Genomic DNA, 20,037 nt, shown 5'->3' with positions numbered 1-20,037 from the left:
TATATATATATATATATATATATATATATATATATATATATATATATTCTGTATTTTCTCCACCCAGATTTTTGTTTCCAAAACTTTTGGTCAGCTGCACTACAGACAGAGCCAAACAAATTGCTGGGTTCTTCCATGGTTCTTTCCAGAAAGCAGCTTTAGAGCTAAGACTGGAGCTTGAATACCAACACCTCATTTATACGCCAGCCACACCCCTGTAGTTTAAGAAGCTGCAGTACAAAAATAAGCAAGAGGCATATATTATATTAGGCATATATAAGCAAGTGCATATATTCTGAGCAGGCAATTGCTACAGAGGTGCAAAATGGGAGGAGCATGAGAACTGTCCCAGCATGGATATGACTTTCAACTAATGTAGTATGTCTTTGCTATACATCCAAAACAAATTAACCAACTTAATTTCTAAACTAATCTATTAATATCCTGCAAAAGCCTCCTTAAGACTATTTTGGAAGCTTATTATGTATTTGTCTTACAAATATTTGCATTTACTTGGATTGTGTCTATATTAAAACTATACCTTGTGTTGGCCTCCTGTCTGGAGCTCAATGTCACCTTTGGGCACCTAAGGAACCTGTAGCACACACAGTTCTCCTATGAGTGCTCTAATCTCTCCTGGTTACCCCACATTCAGGAAAAAGGGGAAAAAAACAGCTGTGGAAAGTCAAAAGCCCAAAAGCATCATCAAGGCCAGGATTTGGCACCTTCTGTTTTGCAGATGTGCTCTTCTCAGAAAAAGTGGGGTCATCCTGCCATGATGTCTTTGTATTTGTCATCATTCTTTCAATGTGTACAGTGCTGGAGATGTAAACTTTGCAGAATATCTTTCTTTGTTGCCTGCAGTTGAATAAACTCCCTTGAAATCTCTTCAAAAGTTAGCATCTGGATCCCCCGCTTTTGCATCTCCCCATGGATGTCCCAAGGGAAATTTTGCCTATATCAGGCACAGCAAAGGTCTAATTATTATTTTGATCCACTAAGCAACAATTGCATCTACTGTAAAATGAGTGGTAAATTCCAGACTTCATCCCAGAATACTTCTGAGACCAATAAACTTGGATACGCTTGGAAACAGCATTTCTTTATGGGTGCATGCCAAGGAGATACTGAGTTCCAGATAAATCTCCAGAGTAAGTCTATTGACTTCAGTGCCTTTACTCCAGGGTGAAGCTGGCTTGGTGTCTTTCCTGGAGAACTGCTGGACAGTAATGATCCCTATTTAACTAAAACACATGCCAAGGGGAGTTTCAGGGTTTAGAAATGTGCTTGTCACTCAAATTTACTCTTCATAAGAAATAAGTTGTATTTTTTTTCCCCTCAATACAGACACACAATTATCTCTGAGACGTCCCCAGGCTTGAATTCACATCACTGTCTCTGGGTCTGTGGTTTGATTATTAGAGGTTATTGCTTGCCTGCTTCTTGTCTGTTGTGCAAGCCAGTTCCTCTGCCCTTAATTCACTCTGTACTTCTGACATTGAATTCCTTGCTGAGCCACTGCCAAACTAGTAAATAAGCAGTGCTGCCCTGCTCTCTTTCTCCCCATCCTAAACCAAGCAGGCTGGGTGCTCCTTTGTGGATTTGTCTCCACATTTTACAGTACTGAAATGCACTGTAAGGTATCTTCACTGGTTTGCTACTGATACTGCTCTGCCATCCTGGACAGATGAAGAGATCTTACACAGGTTCCTGAATTAAAACTTTTCCAGCAAGTTAAGGTATGTGTCTGACACACACTTAAAGCAGCACAGTTCTATGACTGCTGTCCCCATATCGTCCCCTTGGAGCAGTCCCGCACTGCCCTCTCAATGCATGTAGTTCCACATCCCTCTACTTCATACTCTTCTGCTTTCATTCATGCCTTCTTATCAGCCTCATTGATCTTCAAAAAAACCCCTAAATGGTAGCATCACTTACAGCCTCTCCTCTCTGCCACCTCAGTTCTCCACTAAATCCTGGTGTAAACCACGCACATGGGTTCACCTCCATCAACTCCCATGCAGATGTGCCAACGAAGGAGCTGGCCTGACTTTGCTGGAAACAGGCCATCTAGTTTAGACAAACAACTCCCAGAAGTCTACCCCTCTGCTAATCCTTTGTCCATTTTTAGAACTGTTTTTTTATTGTTCCAATAAGTTCAGATAAGTACTTTTTTTCCCTTCTGGTTTTCTACTCAGGACAGAAGTGCCAAACTACCGTGAAAAGAAGCATTCTACCCCTCACTTATCCATCCAGAAACAGACCCAGATGATTAAGATTTTTTCCTCCAAGTTTTTCCTCCTTGTTCTGTATAGAGAAACACATCTCACACAAAGACCTTTCAGATACGACCAGCTTATGCAGTGCCTGTGGATCCACAGCTTGCAAGGACGTAAACTTTAACATGGTGTAATCTTAGAAAACCGGAAAAGAGATTTACAATCAGGAACAATGCTAGTGATGCAGAAACTTGAGTCAGTTTGGATAATCTTAAAAGTCGCATTTGAAACATTATATGCAGCCTGACACCAAAACCAGTCCCCAGTTCTGATAGTAATTCTTGCTCTGTATTTGGTGCGTAAATGAGATGCAAAGCAAAGGCTGAGACTCATTGAACTGCACACTTCACCCCAATTCCCATTGGAAAAGGTGGCCCTAGGGCATGATCAGCAGAGATGCACAGAGGTATGACGGGTCCTTGCAGTCAGATAGCAGGGTCATGAGTGTGAGAAAAGCTTATCTCAAGTCCCCGATTGCCCTTCACCTCCCCCACCTCCTGTTTTCTCCACATTTTGTCTGCCTTTTTCAGATATCAGCTCTGTAAATACGCTTTTTAACTCTTGAGAACATTTTGTTCTGTTCATTTGTTCCATCCAGACAATGTCAACCTGCTGCTTACCACCCACCATCTCTGCCCTGCAGAGCAAAACTTCACATTTCATCATACAGAAATGCCATGGAGCTGTCAGCAGCCTGAAAGCAGAACAAGGTGAGGAGGACTTACCACTGTGCAGCAAAGAGGCCAGAACCACCAGAGGAGAGCCAGTGCCAGCAGCAGGAAGAGAATCAACAGAGCTATAGCCAGGATGGTCCCATCTGACTGAAAGAGAAACAGAGAGAACATGTGAGTACCACAAGCAGAAAACACAGTTTTCCTCTCTCATACATATAAATGGGACACCTTCCCCATCCTTGATTACTACAAAGAAGCTGAGACATCTTATTCACCTCCTGGAGTTGTACGAAGTTTTGTCTTGGTTCTCCCAAAAAAGTATGTATTTTTAAAGCATCACTGCTCACAACACAATGTTTCCTTACAATTTCAAGCATTCTCCTTTCTTTGTGACTATTTGTGACTGTCTACAGCAAACTGATTGAGCTGTAAGTGTCCCTGATCACTGCAGGGGAGCAGGACTAGATGGCTTTTAAGGATCCCCTCCAACTCAGATAATTCTATGATTCTTTGATTCTATTCTTCCCTTTTGCACAAACTTGAAAGTAATGCCAGAATCCTAATTTAATCCAAACAGAAAACTCTTAGGAGAGCTGCAGTTTGCACCTGTAGGAGAAAACAAGAAAAGCCAAAGCTCAAACATGGGATGACACTGGCCAGCATGCAGTCAGGCAAAAACATAAAAGGCTTTTTGAAGTATGCCAACAGCAAGACAAGGTTTAAAGAAAACACTGGACTGATACTTGGTGAAGGAATTCACCTAACAAGATAGGATGAGGAAAATGCAGATTTTTGCTTCAGTTTTTAATATTAATGGTTGGAGCTTGATGGTCCTTGAGGTCCCTTCCAACCTAAGCCATTCTATGATTCTGTGATCTTGAGTTGTCCTGTCATCTGAGTTGGAGGGCCATGATGAGAGGAGAAGTGACTTTCCACTTGTGGTCACCAAATTGCAAGGAAACTGTTTTATCAGCTCAATGGTCATGAGTCCATGGGGCCTGATAGAATTCATCCCTGAGCACTGAAGGTATTAGCAGATGTTGCAGCTGGTAACTGCTCTCAACAGTTTACCAAAGGTCTGAGATAAGCTGGATATACCCAGAATTACAAACAGGGCATGAGAGAAGACTCAAAACACTACAGACCTGTTGGTTTAACCTCATGCCTGGAAAAGTTCTGGAAAAAATTATCCTGGGGGATAATGAAAGGTCATTAAAGAACAAAGCTGTTATAAGCCATTGTCAACATGGGTTCATTAAGGGAAAGTCCTGCCTTAATAATTTGATCTCCCTCTATGATAAGGTCACCTGCTTGGTGGATTAAGGGAAAGCAGTGGATGAAGGTAAGGCAGGAGATGTAATCTGTCCGGATTTCAGTAAGGCCTTTGATACCATCCCTCACGACATCCTTGGAGAAACTGACTGACTGTGAAACAAACTGGTTCACCCTACGCTGGGTGATTAAGAACAGAGCTCAGAGCAATGTAGGGAATGGAGCTACATCAAGAAGATAGTCACCAGTGGTATTCTCCAAAGATCAGTTCTAGGGCCAGTCTTGTTCAATGGTTTTATCAATGGTCTGGCTGCAGGACTGAATGCATCCTTAGCACGTTTACTGATGGTGCTAAGGATACCTAGTGGTTTCGTTCAGTCCCTGCAGGGAAGAGAGGCCCTGCAGAGGGATCTGGATAGACAGACTGGAGCACTGGGCAATCAGCAACGGCCTGAAATCCAGCAAAGGAAAATGCCAGGTGGTGCAGCTGGGATGGCATAATGCAGACATAGGCACAGCCTAGAGGAGATGAATAGCTGGAGAGCCTGAGCAGCAAGGGACCTGGGGGCGCTGGTGACAGCAGGTTCAACATGAGACAGCAGTGGGCCACGGCAACCAGGAGGATGCCCCACGTTTTCCCCATTTAAAAAGGTATTTACAATTCTTTGATATCTATTAATCCAAACTGCTGCACAAGGCACCTCAATATAGCAGTTGAAACCAAATGCACATTATTTCTTGTCAATTTAACACAAACCAGATGTTCTCAGCTCTCTAAGGCATGCCAGCTTCCCCATACTATGTCTCCACATTATCACCCTACTCTGAGATAAGTAAGCAGGCATCCCTGACTTAAGCCTGTTTGAGACGTTCTTGATGTAAGAGCCAGGCATATAAAAACCCCACCCAGATGTCAGGGTCACCAAGCCAGGCTAAGGACACGTTCAAGAGCAGACTGACCTGCAGGATGGAAAAACTGGGTGCCTACTTAAGTCACTCTAATTCCACAGCCAGATGATCTCCCATTATACCAAAATGGCAAGAATAATGGAAAAACAATCAAGGTTAAAAGCATTTTCCAAACCTTCTTCTAGTGCAGAAGACATTTCTGGACATCTTGGATCAAGACAATCTGATCTTTGACACATGGAAATAAAAAAGATGTAGTCTGCACAGGAGAATTCACCCAAGACATCTCTGGAAATGGAAACTGGACCCTGACACAAAATAAAACTCATTTGAGAAGACAGAGCTGTACATTTTGGTGTTGTTCCTTTAGACAGATGGCATAAAATAACATCCATCATCCACAAAGTGGAACGTGCTGATGTTAAGCACTTTAGAATATGTGATCCTGAGTCTTTGTTGCTATGAAATCATAGAGGAAAGGAGGAAGGTTTTTTATGTCTAATGGTTGCCTGCCTCTTTCATGCCTATATTGAAATAAATTTTGTCATTAAGAATAATTTAAAAGCAATTTGCAAAAATACAGGGCAAATTAAACTGGTCTTTTAACCGGTTTTTAACAGAATTTGTTTGTACTGGAAAGGGTAGTTTACATTACTCTAACACATCTGGATCTCTGCAAGCTGATGTGGCCAGCTGGTATTCTGCATCTCTCAGCAGTGAAACAGTCCAGAGAAGCTGAAAGGGTTTCATTTGCCAAAGCTTACATTTCTCACTCAGGTAATGCCTCTTACCAAAGCAGCACTGCATGACAAGCCTGCAGGAATGAGCCGCCTTCTGATATCAAAACCAGACACGCACACAAAAATGTGGGGTTGGTATTAATTCCTATTCTTATATTTGAACAAAGATGAAAATAGTCTGGACAGGCCAGGACAATGTATACATACATAATAAAACCTACCATAATCACCAAAATGACCCAAACATTGCTTTTACTTTGTTTTACCTTTCTATTGTCAGTTTCCCCTATAATTTAGTTATCATTCTATGTAGTATCCATAGTTTCATAGAGCCTGAACTTTGCTTAGATGGAAAGTGCCATTACCCAAGCAGTATAATAAACAAGAAGGAAAATACGCCTGCTAGAGCAGTTTGCAAAAGTTCCACTGACATTTTTGAGCCTTTCTCCCTGCCTTAAAACTGGTTAAACTGGGCTGGTGAAGACTTTTGAAATATCTGTTCCCATTCCATTATTTTTAAATGAAAATTTGGAAGAGCAACACAATAATTCAATGAGCTGTTTTTGACACACATATTGAATAAAGGCTGTCAACTCTGACGATGAAAATAGCTTTCATTTTGAAGACAAACAGTTTTAACACTTCACTATTGGAATTCCTGTAAAGTATCTACAGAAATGAAGCATGGTAGCCCCTAAGTACACAGCTATCGGAAATCAGTGCTACTTTCCCATTGGGATCAATTTTGACTGCTATACAGAGATAAAACCATACTGCCTGTGCCTATGGCAGGATCAACAACCTATAACTCCACCACGTGAAAAATGGGCTGAGGTACTGTTACCACTTCTGCCAACTATAAACTAAAAACAAAACATTTAAGAAACTTGCCTCCAGACAGCCGCTGAAGACCTAGATGATGGTTGGAGCCAGTGTTTTAAATGCCTTGCTATTGTATCAAGAAACACTCTACATGAAAGTGATCAGGATCAGAAGACCAATGGACAACTACCTCTGGATGATATTGTAAAATACAAAGATATATGAAATGGGAGATTTGAGGCATTTCCTCAGACATGGATACGCACATATGTACATATAAATACATATATTTTTTTCTTTCACTCAGAAATTAGTGTTGGGCTTTGAGGAGCCAAACTGTGTCGGGGGGAATTCTTTTGTTACGAGAAAGGGACCTGACCCATGTCTGCAGGTACCCCAAGCAGTGAGGGATGACAACATCTGACCCAGAACATGGCACAGGCTATTTCCTTAAGTCTACCCACAAAAATTCAGCTATGTGCTGTCTTCAAAAGCAAGACATTGCTCTAGGACACACACAAACCCAGGGAAGATCATATCTAAGAAAAAGGTCATGATTACGTGCATGCACATTCCTTCAAGAGACAGCAAACAGGGATGATCGCTGCAGGCAAATGACTCATCTTCACCTCTCCTGTTGCTTACCAATGTTGCTGCCCAAGACCAAGTTCCTAAAATTTTGCTTCAGGAAGTGGGAATGCAGTCATGCAGACAGACAAAGCTAAGACAGAATCAGTGACTCTGAGACCCTCTTTCAGCTTAGGCATCCACGGTGCTTCTAAGAGAAACACATAAATCTCCTCATTGACTTTTCAACGGCTTAGGTCTGAGGATTTCAAACAAACAAAGCTATTATGCAACAGCTGGGAATTTGGTTTTGTTTGAATCCTAATTATTTTTGTTTAAGATTTTATTTCACAGCTCCTCACTTTACTCCACTAGCATCTACAGCATACAGTAAATATTCCAGAATTGGAACACAGATTAGCAACATCAAAGCATAAAAAAAAAGGTTTGACTACTGACGTATAGGAGTGATGAATGAAGTACTAGGCGCACCTAACAAGTGTGCTCATGTACCGCTGCTGATGAATTAATGCACCACTGATTTATAGGGAGAGGGCAGTGGTTAGCGTGCATGCTCATTACCACAACAGTAAATGGATTTAACTTGAAGCACGTGTTTAGATGTGCTGACTCTGTGGTGTGCCTAAGAAGGATGGACTTCTGTTGAATACACGCATCAAGCACTTGGCTTTTGTAGAGTGTGAAGTTCAATAAAAGGAGTTTGTTCTAACTCCTACTTGACCTCATCAGAAAGTAGGATCACAGATGTGATGTTCCTTTACCAGCTAACTGCTCCAGGACCATTGATCCCATGCTGTGCAGCAGAGCATCTTGGAGCCTTTCCAGACATTCTTACACTGGGCAGGCTGGAAAGCTGGCAGCATTACTGCTCCTGTGCTGAGAATGCAGTGCGAGACCTGTTCTGCTACCTGGGAGCAACAGCACAGTGTGAGGCAGCCACCTCACTGAGGCTGCCTTCAGAGTGGCTCATAGTAACTTAAACACTTATTACTGCCAAATCCCAGGAGATGTGCACATCTCTGTCCCAGTCCTACATCCTATACATTAAAATCTACAATCTTTTGATGTTTTCTCCATGGGAAGAGCAGTGACACACAGAAAGCACGTCAAGGGGTGCTAACAGGAAAAGCGCCAAGTGCTGCTAACAGGCTTTACAGCAACCTTGACTACAGTTTTTGAATGAGCATCCAAATTCTGGCAGATTTTCTCACGGGATAGAAAGGAAAAACAAGCTTAACAGAGGAGGGGGAGGACAAAGGATGACCCTGGCCTTTGCCCATCAGATTCAGGCAGCTTTTATTGTGATGGGAACATTCGCTATTTCTATCTAGAATACAATCATAGAACCTGACTCTCTTGGGAATGTGCCCATCACTGCAACAGAAACGGATGCTTATCATCACACACACATAGGGACTTTATTATTATTATTCTTAGTACTATAATCTGGTCTAATTTCTAAAAGGAAATGGACTCTCACTGAATGCCCTATTCTGTAATGCTAACCTCTTTGATCATGGTCTGTGTGCAGTTACATGAGTGGGAGCCAGGCATAGGAGATACGAGCAAGAAACACCTGTTCTGGGTCAGCCAGTCTATGTATTTTCAGATCTACTTTTCCAACTTTACTGTGCTGTGAAATGAGAGGTCCTTTGGCAATGATCTATTTTCCTTCTTTCCTTTCACAGCTGAAAGATGATGAGAGCCCATTTACAAAACATTCTTCCAGCACCCTTAGTTATTTGTTTTACAGCACAATATACACACCCGTGAAGCATCACTTTACCACATGCTTAACAAATCCAGAGCAAAAGACAGCCCTTGTCCTGAAGAGTTCACACATGGAGAGAAGGAGTAATTATTGCTCCCTCTGCTACAAGGGAAGATCTTTGATCAGAGAAAACATTTCTTTAATCCCCAATTGCAGTGTTTATACTTAGGAAAACACACTCAATTTTTCCTTCAGAAGAAATACCCACAAGTTTCCAGATAAATAGAAATGTTAGCAAGACCACCGGAAGACAGATAGGGCAGAACTAAGGGTAAAAAAAAAAAAATCAAGATTTCCAGTCTTGCAGTGTGAGGTATTGCATCAGTACATAGAGTACAGCTTGGTGGGACAGCTAAGTTTCTCCTCGATTCAACCAAATACCCTTCATATGATGGGCATCTACCCAGTTGGAGGTCTTCCCATTTTGACTGAGGAGCTCCTATTCTGAGAAAGCCCTCTCTTGTCCCTCGACACTCGGAGCTAAAAAGCAAAGTCTTCGAGGTTAAAACGTAAGCAGTTATTCTGGTTTCCATTTGTGCCTGAAGGCAGCCCTCAATAGAAGAATGCTAAATTCATTTTGGGAGGCAAATACTAACTGGAATAATAGACAAAATTCTGTGGAATTACATTTTGTCATAACAACAGCCATTTATGGCTCTGTTTGGGTTTACTTCTTTGCAAGGCAGGAAAGGAAGGAAAACAGCATGCTACAGCTCTGGAATGCCCTGTTTCTGCGTCTGAGATTTGTAGCACTTAAGCAACTTCACTAAAAAAAGAAAAAATACATGAAATCTAAGCAGCAGCTTCTCAAGGTAACACTCTTACATACCACTCCCCGAGGGTTAACCAGTGATGTTCCTCATGGGCTGCCACAGGCAGCCTGCCGTGACTTCAGCAAGGTTAAGCAAACACCAGCATGGCCTGAACCCACACAACAAGATATATGAGAGAAGCTTCCTGCTGAAATTTCATTTAAATTGGAATCACATTCATAGCCTGGAAGGAAAGGATGCCATCTAAAGGGGCCTGGACAAGCCTGAGAAGGGGCCCAAAAGAAATTACTGAGGTTCTACAGGACCAAGGGCAAAGTTCGCACTTGAGTGATGGCAATCCCAGATATGAATACAGATGAGAGAAGAACTTGAGAGAAGCCCTGTGGAGAAGGGCTTTTCCAAATGTCCAATCTGTGATTCCTCCTCCACTCCCAAAGTATTGGTCTCTTTCGGAAGTCCTATTTTCCAAATCTTAGGAGCGTGCTCTTGTAAAATGCCTTGTCTCACTTAAGGGTATTATAAAACAGCCCATGCAACAATATTAGAATGAAACAATTCCTGCAGATTTAAATCTTAGAGTGACCTGAGAGGTAAAACCATTCACTGCCTACTATATTTGCAGCACAAAACAACTAAGAATAATTTACTTCAGAAACAGACCTGAAAACATGTGCCCTGGAGTTCCCACAGAGCAATACCTCAACTAATAACACACAGGTCAAGGGCCTAGGAAAGGGCTCATTAAATTTGCTCTGCAGTTTCATAAAGCCTCTATTGATACAATAGTAAATGCACTTTAATTGCCTGCAGACTCAGGAACAGTGATAACTGGCAGAGCCTTAACTGTGCAGCCCAGAACAAAGTCACAATTGAGAAAACTCTGTGTTAGCACTGTATCACATTTCTTCTGAATAAAAAAACCCTCACTGCAGGGAGTCATCAGATTTTACTACAGGCCTGCAGTCCTCTCTTGAATTTCTGACCTTCTCATTCTCCATATTTAAAGACAAAATCCATCCACTGTTGTTTAACTAAACATACAAATTCCTCCAGTCCCTTTCAGACAGCCACAGAAAAACAAGAAAAAAATGGAATACAAAGATAGAGAAAGGTGTGTCAGTACTCATATCCTTTTGTCAAAAGCAACACCCACTGAAATGATAAGATCCAATTCTTTTTTCCAGTTTGCTTCAATGTTTCATCTATCCTTGCAATAGGAAACGTGAGATCAGAGACCATTCCTTCCCAGAACAGTGGGTGCAGGTTTGCAACACCAGCCTTTCAGGAAAGGCAAGGTTGATATCTACTAGCACTGGACAGGAGTAAGCCCAGTTTAGGCATTGCACAGGCCTCCCAAACGCAATCTCTCCCCCCAGAATACCCTGGCCCAACGAATAACTCTTCACCTGAAAGACTCCTTTTTACAAGCACGATTACCTAGCTCTCCTCCTGAAGAAACTGAGTGTGACGCGAGAAGACATCCATTGTGAACTGCATACACATGGCAAACAACAACTTCTGGTCACTGGTTGATTAAAATCCTGCAGCAGAAATGTTTCTGCACCCCAGGTGTGGTGCCTCCATTCGATGGAGAATGGATGACAAGGAGACACACAGGGTCAGGCTGGATGGGGCTCTGAGCACCGTGATCTTACTGTAGGTGTTCTGTTCATTGCAGGGGAGCTGGCCTAGATGACCTTCAGAGGTTCCTTCCTATTCAAACGATTCTGTGATTCATTATTTCTCTTTGCAGAGAAGCACCACGTGTTTCTCACTAGGTGGTACAGGGGATTGCTCTTCTAGCTGAAGCATTGGAACAGCTTAGGAGATTCACTTTACATGGGCACTCCAGCCCTGCACTTTTCACCTCCCTTCCAGTTTTGAGAGCTGCTAGTGCAAGAGGTCATTAGTGGCTTTTGCTCTTCTGAGAGCCTTTTAGAAAATGAACAAAGGCTTATTTTAATTCTCATCCTGGCTTCTCTCCGAGATGAGCTCTCTGCGCTGAAGAACTTGGCAGCAGTGGAGTAGGACTGACTTCCTGCCTGTGAACGCTGCCTCGTTAATTACTTCCTCTGTTGCACATCTCCTGACAGTGCTTGGTGTGCAGCCTGCTCTGTGCACATCTGGGTGTGTACCCATTACGAAAGCAGTATCTAATACTTTCTCCCTCTTTCAGTTCTTCAGAAAACTCCTGAATTGAGGAGCAAATCCCTTTTTAAGGGTTTCTCAATTCCATTATTTGCTCAGTGCAGCACACAAACACATGAAAGCAACACTCAGCACTGAAGTCTGATGCAGGGCAAGTTTGCATACGAAATTCCAAGATGGTGTGCTGAGAAACAGACACATATACATTATAATTCCCATTGGTGGACTGAAGATGCTTGGCTCCCATTGTATCCCAGGCTCTATGCCTTGGTGCAGCAAGATGGGGGTTGATCTGTTCAGCAGAGAGTAAGCTATAGTCTATATGTAAGGTCCACTGATGCCAACAGGAGAACTATTTTGGACCTCTCACCATTGATTATATGCCATCCAATGAGAATATTCTGGTCTGAAAGATAAAAGATAGAAAGTGTGCAACCATGTGAGAACACCTGGAGCATCACTTTAAGCTGTCAGCTTACGGACTGGGACTGGAAATGACATCAACCTTTACTTTCCAACTCAGTGTCTCTTTCCTAAGTGCAGTAAAAAAAATTCTGATCTTAAAAGGTGTGAGAAAACAGAACAAGAACAACTCAGTCCTTCACACTGTATGGAAATACAGCATTTATGCACTGTAATGTCACATCAAAGCCTGACCAATTGTTTCTGAAGCACTTCCTGCAGCCACTGATAGCTTCATTCAATCACCAGATGCTTTTGGCTTCTATTAGCACACAGCACAAGGACCCTCAGAGCAGTGACCAAGAACACTTCATGCACCTGCAAAGCACACAGAACAGACTTCGCTGGACAAAGAAGATATTCAGCAGAATAGCCAGGAAGAGAGCTCTTAAATGGGTCTAGGAGAGGTGCAGCCAGGCTCCACCCTTCCAGCAACACAGATGAATTGCCTTCACCTGTGCTCCCAGGCTGACTCAGTGCTTGCCTCAGGTGATCAATCAGAGGTTCAGGCTGTGATTCAGCAGTCCCCATACAATAATAAACCAGAACAAATGCATTATTCCTGAGGAGCTGACGTGAGGGTGGGAGAAAGACTGGCATTCAACAAAACAGACCAATTCTTCTGGGCTAACCTGGTTAACCAGGACAGGCTGAATACTCACCTAAAAAACAGAATTTAAGCGCTTGTGGCAATTTTATTTTAGGAACCTGAATGAGTAATTTTTTGAGATGTGTGGAAATGGGGTATAAAAGTGTATACTGCCATGCCTGTGCTCTGATACAGGAAAGCACAAGCAATTGAGCCAAAGGAAGACTAAAACAGAGCCTGATCAGTTGAATTTAAGGCATCCCTTGCATTCACGTGGCTGCAAACCATGAAGTCTGACGTATCTCAGGAATTAGAAAGCTGTGGAAAGAAAGAGGTTCCATGAAGCACAATGGCCATGTGCAATACAGGCAAGTGGATTCCATCTGCAGGTTTGTATGCTCAGATTCAAAAGAACACGTAGAAGCTGTGAGGCTGCTTCAGCTGTACCTATGTCTCCTTTAGAATAAGAAAAGCAACAGAAAAACCCCAAGCCCCCAGCAGTATTCACCAGTGAGGTCTAACGTGATGCTGAGAGTCTTGACAAGTGGTGTCACTTAGTGCTGGAAAACAGAATGTCTTTCATTCTTTCTCAGCAGAGCAGGAAGGAGATTAAATCAGTCATTACATATGCCTTCATTCCAGACCTGCTCTCATTTTCTCCACACTGAAAAGCTGTAGCAGATTTTACACCTCAAGTGGAAAAAATGCAAATAATGACTTCAGTTAGGCAGTATGGGTGCAAGCTAAAGCTGTCTGTTCCCAAAGAGAGTGAGTTTCTGCTAGAGAGGAATGTGTATTGCTGTATTCAAGAGACACAAAACTGTCATTTCTTAAAAGGGACAAATGCTCAAGAACATTATGTTTGCCACATGATCACTATTTGTATATGAAGGTGGTGTAATTAGGAAAAAAAAGCACTTTTTGCCTTGGAAACCTCACAAAAATGATTGTGCTGCACAAGGCAAAAATTCCCAGTATCCCATTTCCAACAGTTGGCATTGGAAGACACAACGTGAGCACAAGAGCACTGAGTCCTCTGGCAGTCGCAGGAATCAAGGCTTGCTGAATTACACCACCAACGCAGTGATGCATTCAAGGCAAAGGCCTTGATCCTGTGTTCCTTGCCAAGAAGTGACCTATTTGCCTCAGATGGAAAATGTTTTCTTTCTCTTAGAGCATTCACTGTTTGATAAAACTGATATTTATTTTGCAGTCTTGTTCCTAGGAGACTTAAATATTAAATAAAGGTCAAGACCTCTACTAGTAAAATATCATTTTAACATTAAAGTAATGAGAAACTGGACCAACTTTCTTAGCAAAAAATTTTAGCTTGTTTTCATATCTGCAGTGATTAAAAAAAAAAGCCTATTAGATACAGATGCTTACACTCCATCTGCCCTGCTCTTTAAGTATCTGTATCTGGGCTTCAGGTATGAAAGGACCCATAAGGATCATTGAGTCCAACTCCTGGCTCCATCTTAACATTTTCTAAATTATTTAAATGTTGCAACAGAAAGGTTTTGTCATCAAAGTACATACTGGCCTCCAGAATAAGAGTGCAGTTAACAACTCCTGTGTGTTGTGTCACCATTGGCAGCATCACTGTAGGTGCAGACTGGCAGAAAAAGCCGCAAGAAATGCCTCTTAATCACTGTCCACTGGACAAGTAGGCATAGACATCTCCAGACCTGGGATGCTAGTTCTAATCTGATCTGTGCATGCCGATATAAGGGCCAAGACGATTACTGAAGGCACAAGAGCTTTGCTGTGTTATGGCACAGAAAACGCTGCATCTCTGTGTTCACAGGCTCACCTCGAAAAGAATTAAACAATACCTTCACACATCAGGGTGACTAAATCGGGAGCACTAATATCAGTGTACCAAACACGTCTGTTGTTAAATGCCACCATCCTACGGAATCATTTCAAGTTGGTGAATGAGAACTTACACAATGTGTGCTGGAGATGATGACAGAGCTGGAGATGAAGCTTAGACCATCATTCATACTAACTTGAAGAGCTGCCTCCCTGAAAAAACACCAAATAAATAAGTCAGAGCTGTCTGTCCACAATCCTCTTCTAGACAACATCCTCTGGAACTTGGACTATAGGATCAGCAGCAAAACTTTTCCCATTTGAGGTAGGAATGTTTTTCTGTCATTGAGAGGATAACTGATTCTCCTACTGACTCTCCCTCTCTGTGCTTATATGAAAAAGAGAGAAATGTCTGTTGATGCACGGAAGTCCTTTTCATGGAAATCCCACACAGGGGACAAAAGTCTTGTCACACAACAATTAATAAACCACCCTGAGTTGAGATAGTTTCAAAGAGTGCATCTAAATCTATTGACACTAGCAATGCAAATACACCATAGCCAGTTTTTGTACTCAGATATGCCACACCTGATAAACTCCAACCAATGACAGCAAACAATGCCCTGCTTTAACCTAAAAAATTATGTTCTAGAAGCTATGAGTTCCTCAAAGGTGAAACATAAAAGACGATGTTAGAACTAGCTGCACCTAAGAACAACGGAGTATACAGAGATGAGGCAGTCTGTCATTTTCTCATAGGCAAAGAAAGTATTAGAGTATATAGGAAAAACATACATGCCAACTTCTCGTAGTACAGGTGCTGGGCAGAGTAAATAGGTATCTTCCACAACAAAAGGCTTCTCATCTGGGTAAAAAAAAAAAACAAGACAGATACAAAGGCTTATTACCAGATCAGTAACACAATACCTAAAGACAGCTTAGTTATAAATATATATATAAATATATGTATAAATACTGTTTTTCCTCACTTGTGATGTCCCGCAGCAGGGCACAAAGCATCAGAAGCCCAGCACTGTCTGCCATCCCCATTCTGTAGGCAACATCCTCCCCATTCCTGCAGCCACTGGCGCTGCTGAAGTCCCCCACGCCCCACATCTGACTCACAACAGAACTGAAGACCCAAAGCTTTCTGAATGTACAGAGCAAATCATCACATCCTCCCTGTATAGGAGGCCTGGATGTAGAATCACATAATATTTCAGGTTGGAAGAGACCAGTAAGGACCAACAGGTCCAGTACAATAAATTATGACTGGAAACAGCTGGGTGAAGAAAACTGTATGTTATGGAAAATCTCACAACTTCAAGGCAGAATTGTCTGAACATAAATTAAACCTTCTTGCCTCTTCTACAGCTTCTAAATCAGAGTGAAAAAAAAATAACAACTGGAGTTTGCCTTGGAAAGATGAACATCAGACAATGCTCTTTTCTACACTTAGAACTTTGTACTATCTCCCCAGTCACCAGAGAGATGGGGATCCTAAGGAACTTCCCGGTCCATTTGCCAGCTGACCAGACATCAGGCAGGTTGGCAGAAAGCCAGTCAGACAGGCTGGTTTCTTTTACTTTTGGCTGGAAACCACACATTCCTACAGAACAGTTTAATTCTGATGAATCAGCAGCTTCCAGAAGTGTGTCACTGCATTGAGAAGCTTTCTTCCAGCTGTAGTTAGAACCATCTCTAAAGTCTTCTCTAGATATGATTACATATATATTAAATGAGAGCAGTTAGCAAATATTGTCAGATGTCCTAAAAATCTCCTCTTAAATTTTTAATTTTGTTTGAAACCCTGACAGATTTAAATCCCTATCATAAATTCAAATCATAATCTCATCTTTATACACTGCAAGATGAAGGAGTCCTTTCCATGGCACCATGTTAAACAGGAGAATAATATATCACCATCTTGCCTTCCTGTTTGAAGTACAAAACCAGGGTCTACAACCAAGAAAAACAACTTCACAACCATACAGTGCACTCACTTATCTTCCCAGGGAGCATTAACATAGGCAACACAGAAGGAAGATCAGAAACAGTGTTCAGTGCCTAACTGGCACCGTTGACAAATAGGATGGAAAGGAGCAAAAATGAGAGTTTAGCCAAGTTGTTTAGCAATCTAACAAATAGTTGAACCGGTCTATTTTGCTTGGTCTTTTGTTTATGAGCTATAATTCCATTTAAGGTGCCAATGGAAAGAGGAAAAGCCACAAAGAGACAAAAACCAAAGAGAATGCGGTATCTGCTTGAAAGAAGCATCAGCTGTGAGCCCTGTTCAATCTTGGCTGCTAGGAGATTTATTCACATGGACAGTAGCAGTGGAGCACAGTAACCCTAATGCTAACTCCAACATCAATGCTCAGACAACCCCAATGTTAAAACTACCCTAATTATAACCCTAATCATAACTCTAACCCTGACAACACTGGCTCCATTCTTGATGGATAGAGCTCAACAGGTCTCGCTCAGAAGCAGGGCTACGCAGCACATTTTACTGCAGTGAACGAAGCATGTAGGAGAGGCAAGATGGAGGCTGCAAGAGTTTGTCCCCTCGGTGCAGAATGCAGAATTGCAGAAACAAACAATATCAGTAGTAGTAATAGTAAGTCCTATTGCATATTATAATCCCTACTTCATAGTGGTCTATTTCTTGACTTTGACAGCAAAATAAAATATGATTTCCTAGAGCAGGTGAGGGAATGTTCACTTTCTACACTCCAAAGAATAAAATGGTAGTGAAAAACTGTAGCTTTCACTGAAGTTTTCCTTATGTTTCCAGCTTCTAGCAAATCCCATGCCTATACGCACACACTTCAATTTTTTGCATTGCCCACAGTATTGCTTTTTTAAGGGCTGTTGACACACAGGCAAACAGCTGAAAATGAAACATCACAGCCAGCTATACAGTTTGTACAAATAGGCTTCACTTCTATATCATGACTCGGCTACTGAGAGCAGCCTTCAAGCTTCTGTGATCCCTCTCGATCCCTGCTCCTGCTCTTGGCCTGAAAAGTACCATATATTACTCCTGCTTTCCCACAGCCTTGCTGCAAGAACACGTACTAACATTTCCACTACACTAAGCATTAAGAGCAGATGTTTTTAGCATGGGGTTTTCCTTTGCAATCCCACACCGACAAGGCAACTTTCTCTCTGAGAGCCTGACAGACAACAGGTATTTAAAGCACACTGTGATGCTCACACTTCACATAACCTACAGCATAGCACTCGATTCATGGGGAGATCCTATGCAGGCACTCAGTTTTGCCACAGAGTAGCCAAGCAAAGCAGTAGCATTTACCACTGACTTTGCCCAAGCATGGAGGATGCACATGGGTGGTGAGCACAGCACCCTCTGGCACTCTGGTGGTCTTTTCACCCTCATCTATGAAGGTATAATTAACTCCCGTAAGTTTATTACATTGTCTCAGTGCACACACAGAGAATGAAGACCAATGTCTTGTTTTCTCCTTTGCTAACACCAGCATCCAAGGTCAAGGAATGCTCCATGCCAGCACTCACTAAAACGAGATCTGGTTTAATTTTGCACTGGAATTCCTCAGCTTTTTGTTTCTGTTTCTCTCCCTTTCCATCCCCTAACTTGCATTATATCTATGCCTCTCTAGAAAGTGCATCAGCCTCATGGCTGGCAGGGTTTGCCACAGAGAGAGATTATTTTGTTTGGAGAATGCTTGTGTTTCACCACAAAAATGAGTGACTATTTCTTAGCTCTAAACAAAAGAGGATCCGTTCATTTTGCAAAACTCTGTCCATCCAACTCCTTCCTGGAAAACTTACATTGAGAAACCAAACAAAACAACATTTCTCATCCGCAATCGTGCCTCTATCTGCAGGACATATTTGACAGGATGCTTTTTTTTTTTCTTTTGCATGCTGCATAAAAGCTTGCTGTATTCCTGTGCAGTAAGAGATGGGCCCAAATGCTGAATGCTCCCAAGCTCCAGATCTCATGCCAAAGCTGAACTTGTGGTTTGGAATCCCGTCAGCTGATGATGCTGGTGGAGGAGCTGGGAAAGCAGGGGCCGCTCCATGTTACTGATTTTGCTGCACAGAAAGCAATTTCCCTTCTCGGCTCGGCCGCTAGCTGGCCTTGCAGCCCTGCAAAAGTCATCTAGACTCTTTTGCCAGATTCATAGAAATGCATCGCAGATATCAGTTATGGGCAGAACCTCAGGATGTGTTGCAACACTTCGCCTTTGAGAAAGTCCACCTACAGAAAGGAATGCCTTACCTATCCACCCCGATCACCTCATCAAGCAAAATAAGGTTCTCACTGTAAAAGAAGTCCATAGGACTCACAACATAAATGAATGGGTAGCTAAAATTAATAATCACTTCACAGCTGTGTGCAGAAACAGAAGGGTCAAACATCTCCCCAAAATACGCGCTTTCTATAGATTTCAACAAAGGTACTGTTTCAACAAGGTACTTTCTACTGCTCAAATTCCCGTAATTCACTATCCAGCATTCCTATACCTTTTAACAGCTATCTGTAGCCTGTAAAATCTATTAGTCCTAGCATTAGTGTGTAGTTTCTTTTGCCATTAGCAGGGTGTAGCCTTTTGGCAAGCCAGGACTTGGAGTACTTCCCAACTATAATAATAACAGCTTCAATATATGCATGATATTTTAACACAGAAGAGCAAAACTAAACCAGAGGAATAAAACCCCAAAGGTGACAAAGAAAGATAGTATTTCTGCCATATAAACATGCTGAAATTAAAACAGCCTTTTCTTTGGTTAATGGCTCATCCAAAAACTAATGAGCAGACTGAAAAATGACTGCAAAGATCTCTTAGAGAAAGCATGAATGTTTTCAGATTGCCATCTCAACAGTATCAATGCTGACTGTCAGGCTTGCAATGTCTGCAATATTTTAGTTCAGGAAAGGCTGCAAAAGCTGTTTGACAAACTTTCCACGCATCACAAGCCAACAATTTCCTTCTGTTATTACCCTTGTCAAATAAAGGAGTATTTGTGATTTGTGTTTGATTGAAGTGCATCTCCAAATGCTCTGATCTAGTCTTCTGCATCTGCAGGAAAGATGACACTGGTTTCTGTTAATCTAATACACACAAATCAGGGGAATCTGGCTGCTCTCATAGATTCCCCGACGAACGTCTATGCTAAGGAGGTTGTCCTCCTTTTTGTCTTCA

General features: G+C 42.0%; 1 protein-coding gene across 4 annotated transcripts in view; it reads right to left on the bottom strand.

The window, feature by feature from the left end:
• The window catches only part of ANTXR1 (ANTXR cell adhesion molecule 1), an 80,206-nt gene that overhangs the window by 33,360 nt on the left and 26,809 nt on the right, over positions 1-20,037 (bottom strand). For 2 of the 4 annotated variants that reach the window (XM_042886742.1, XM_042886743.1), the window contains exons 11-13: positions 15,638-15,707; positions 14,977-15,055; positions 3,005-3,100 (exon numbers count right to left, since the gene is read on the bottom strand). In XM_042886742.1, the coding sequence (XP_042742676.1) occupies positions 3,005-3,100; positions 14,977-15,055; positions 15,638-15,707 (245 nt within the window). Of the gene's footprint in view, positions 1-3,004; positions 3,101-11,550; positions 12,383-12,621; positions 12,757-14,976; positions 15,056-15,637; positions 15,708-20,037 lie in introns of those variants that run through there. The other 2 variants (XM_042886745.1, XM_042886744.1) reach the window with 2 other exon arrangements.

Source organism: Lagopus leucura, unplaced genomic scaffold (assembly GCF_019238085.1).
Source record: "Lagopus leucura isolate 7727_CA_CO unplaced genomic scaffold, USGS_WTPT01 Super-Scaffold_100062, whole genome shotgun sequence".
NCBI lineage: Eukaryota > Metazoa > Chordata > Aves > Galliformes > Phasianidae > Lagopus > Lagopus leucura.
This window is presented reverse-complemented; position numbering and strand designations above follow the sequence as displayed.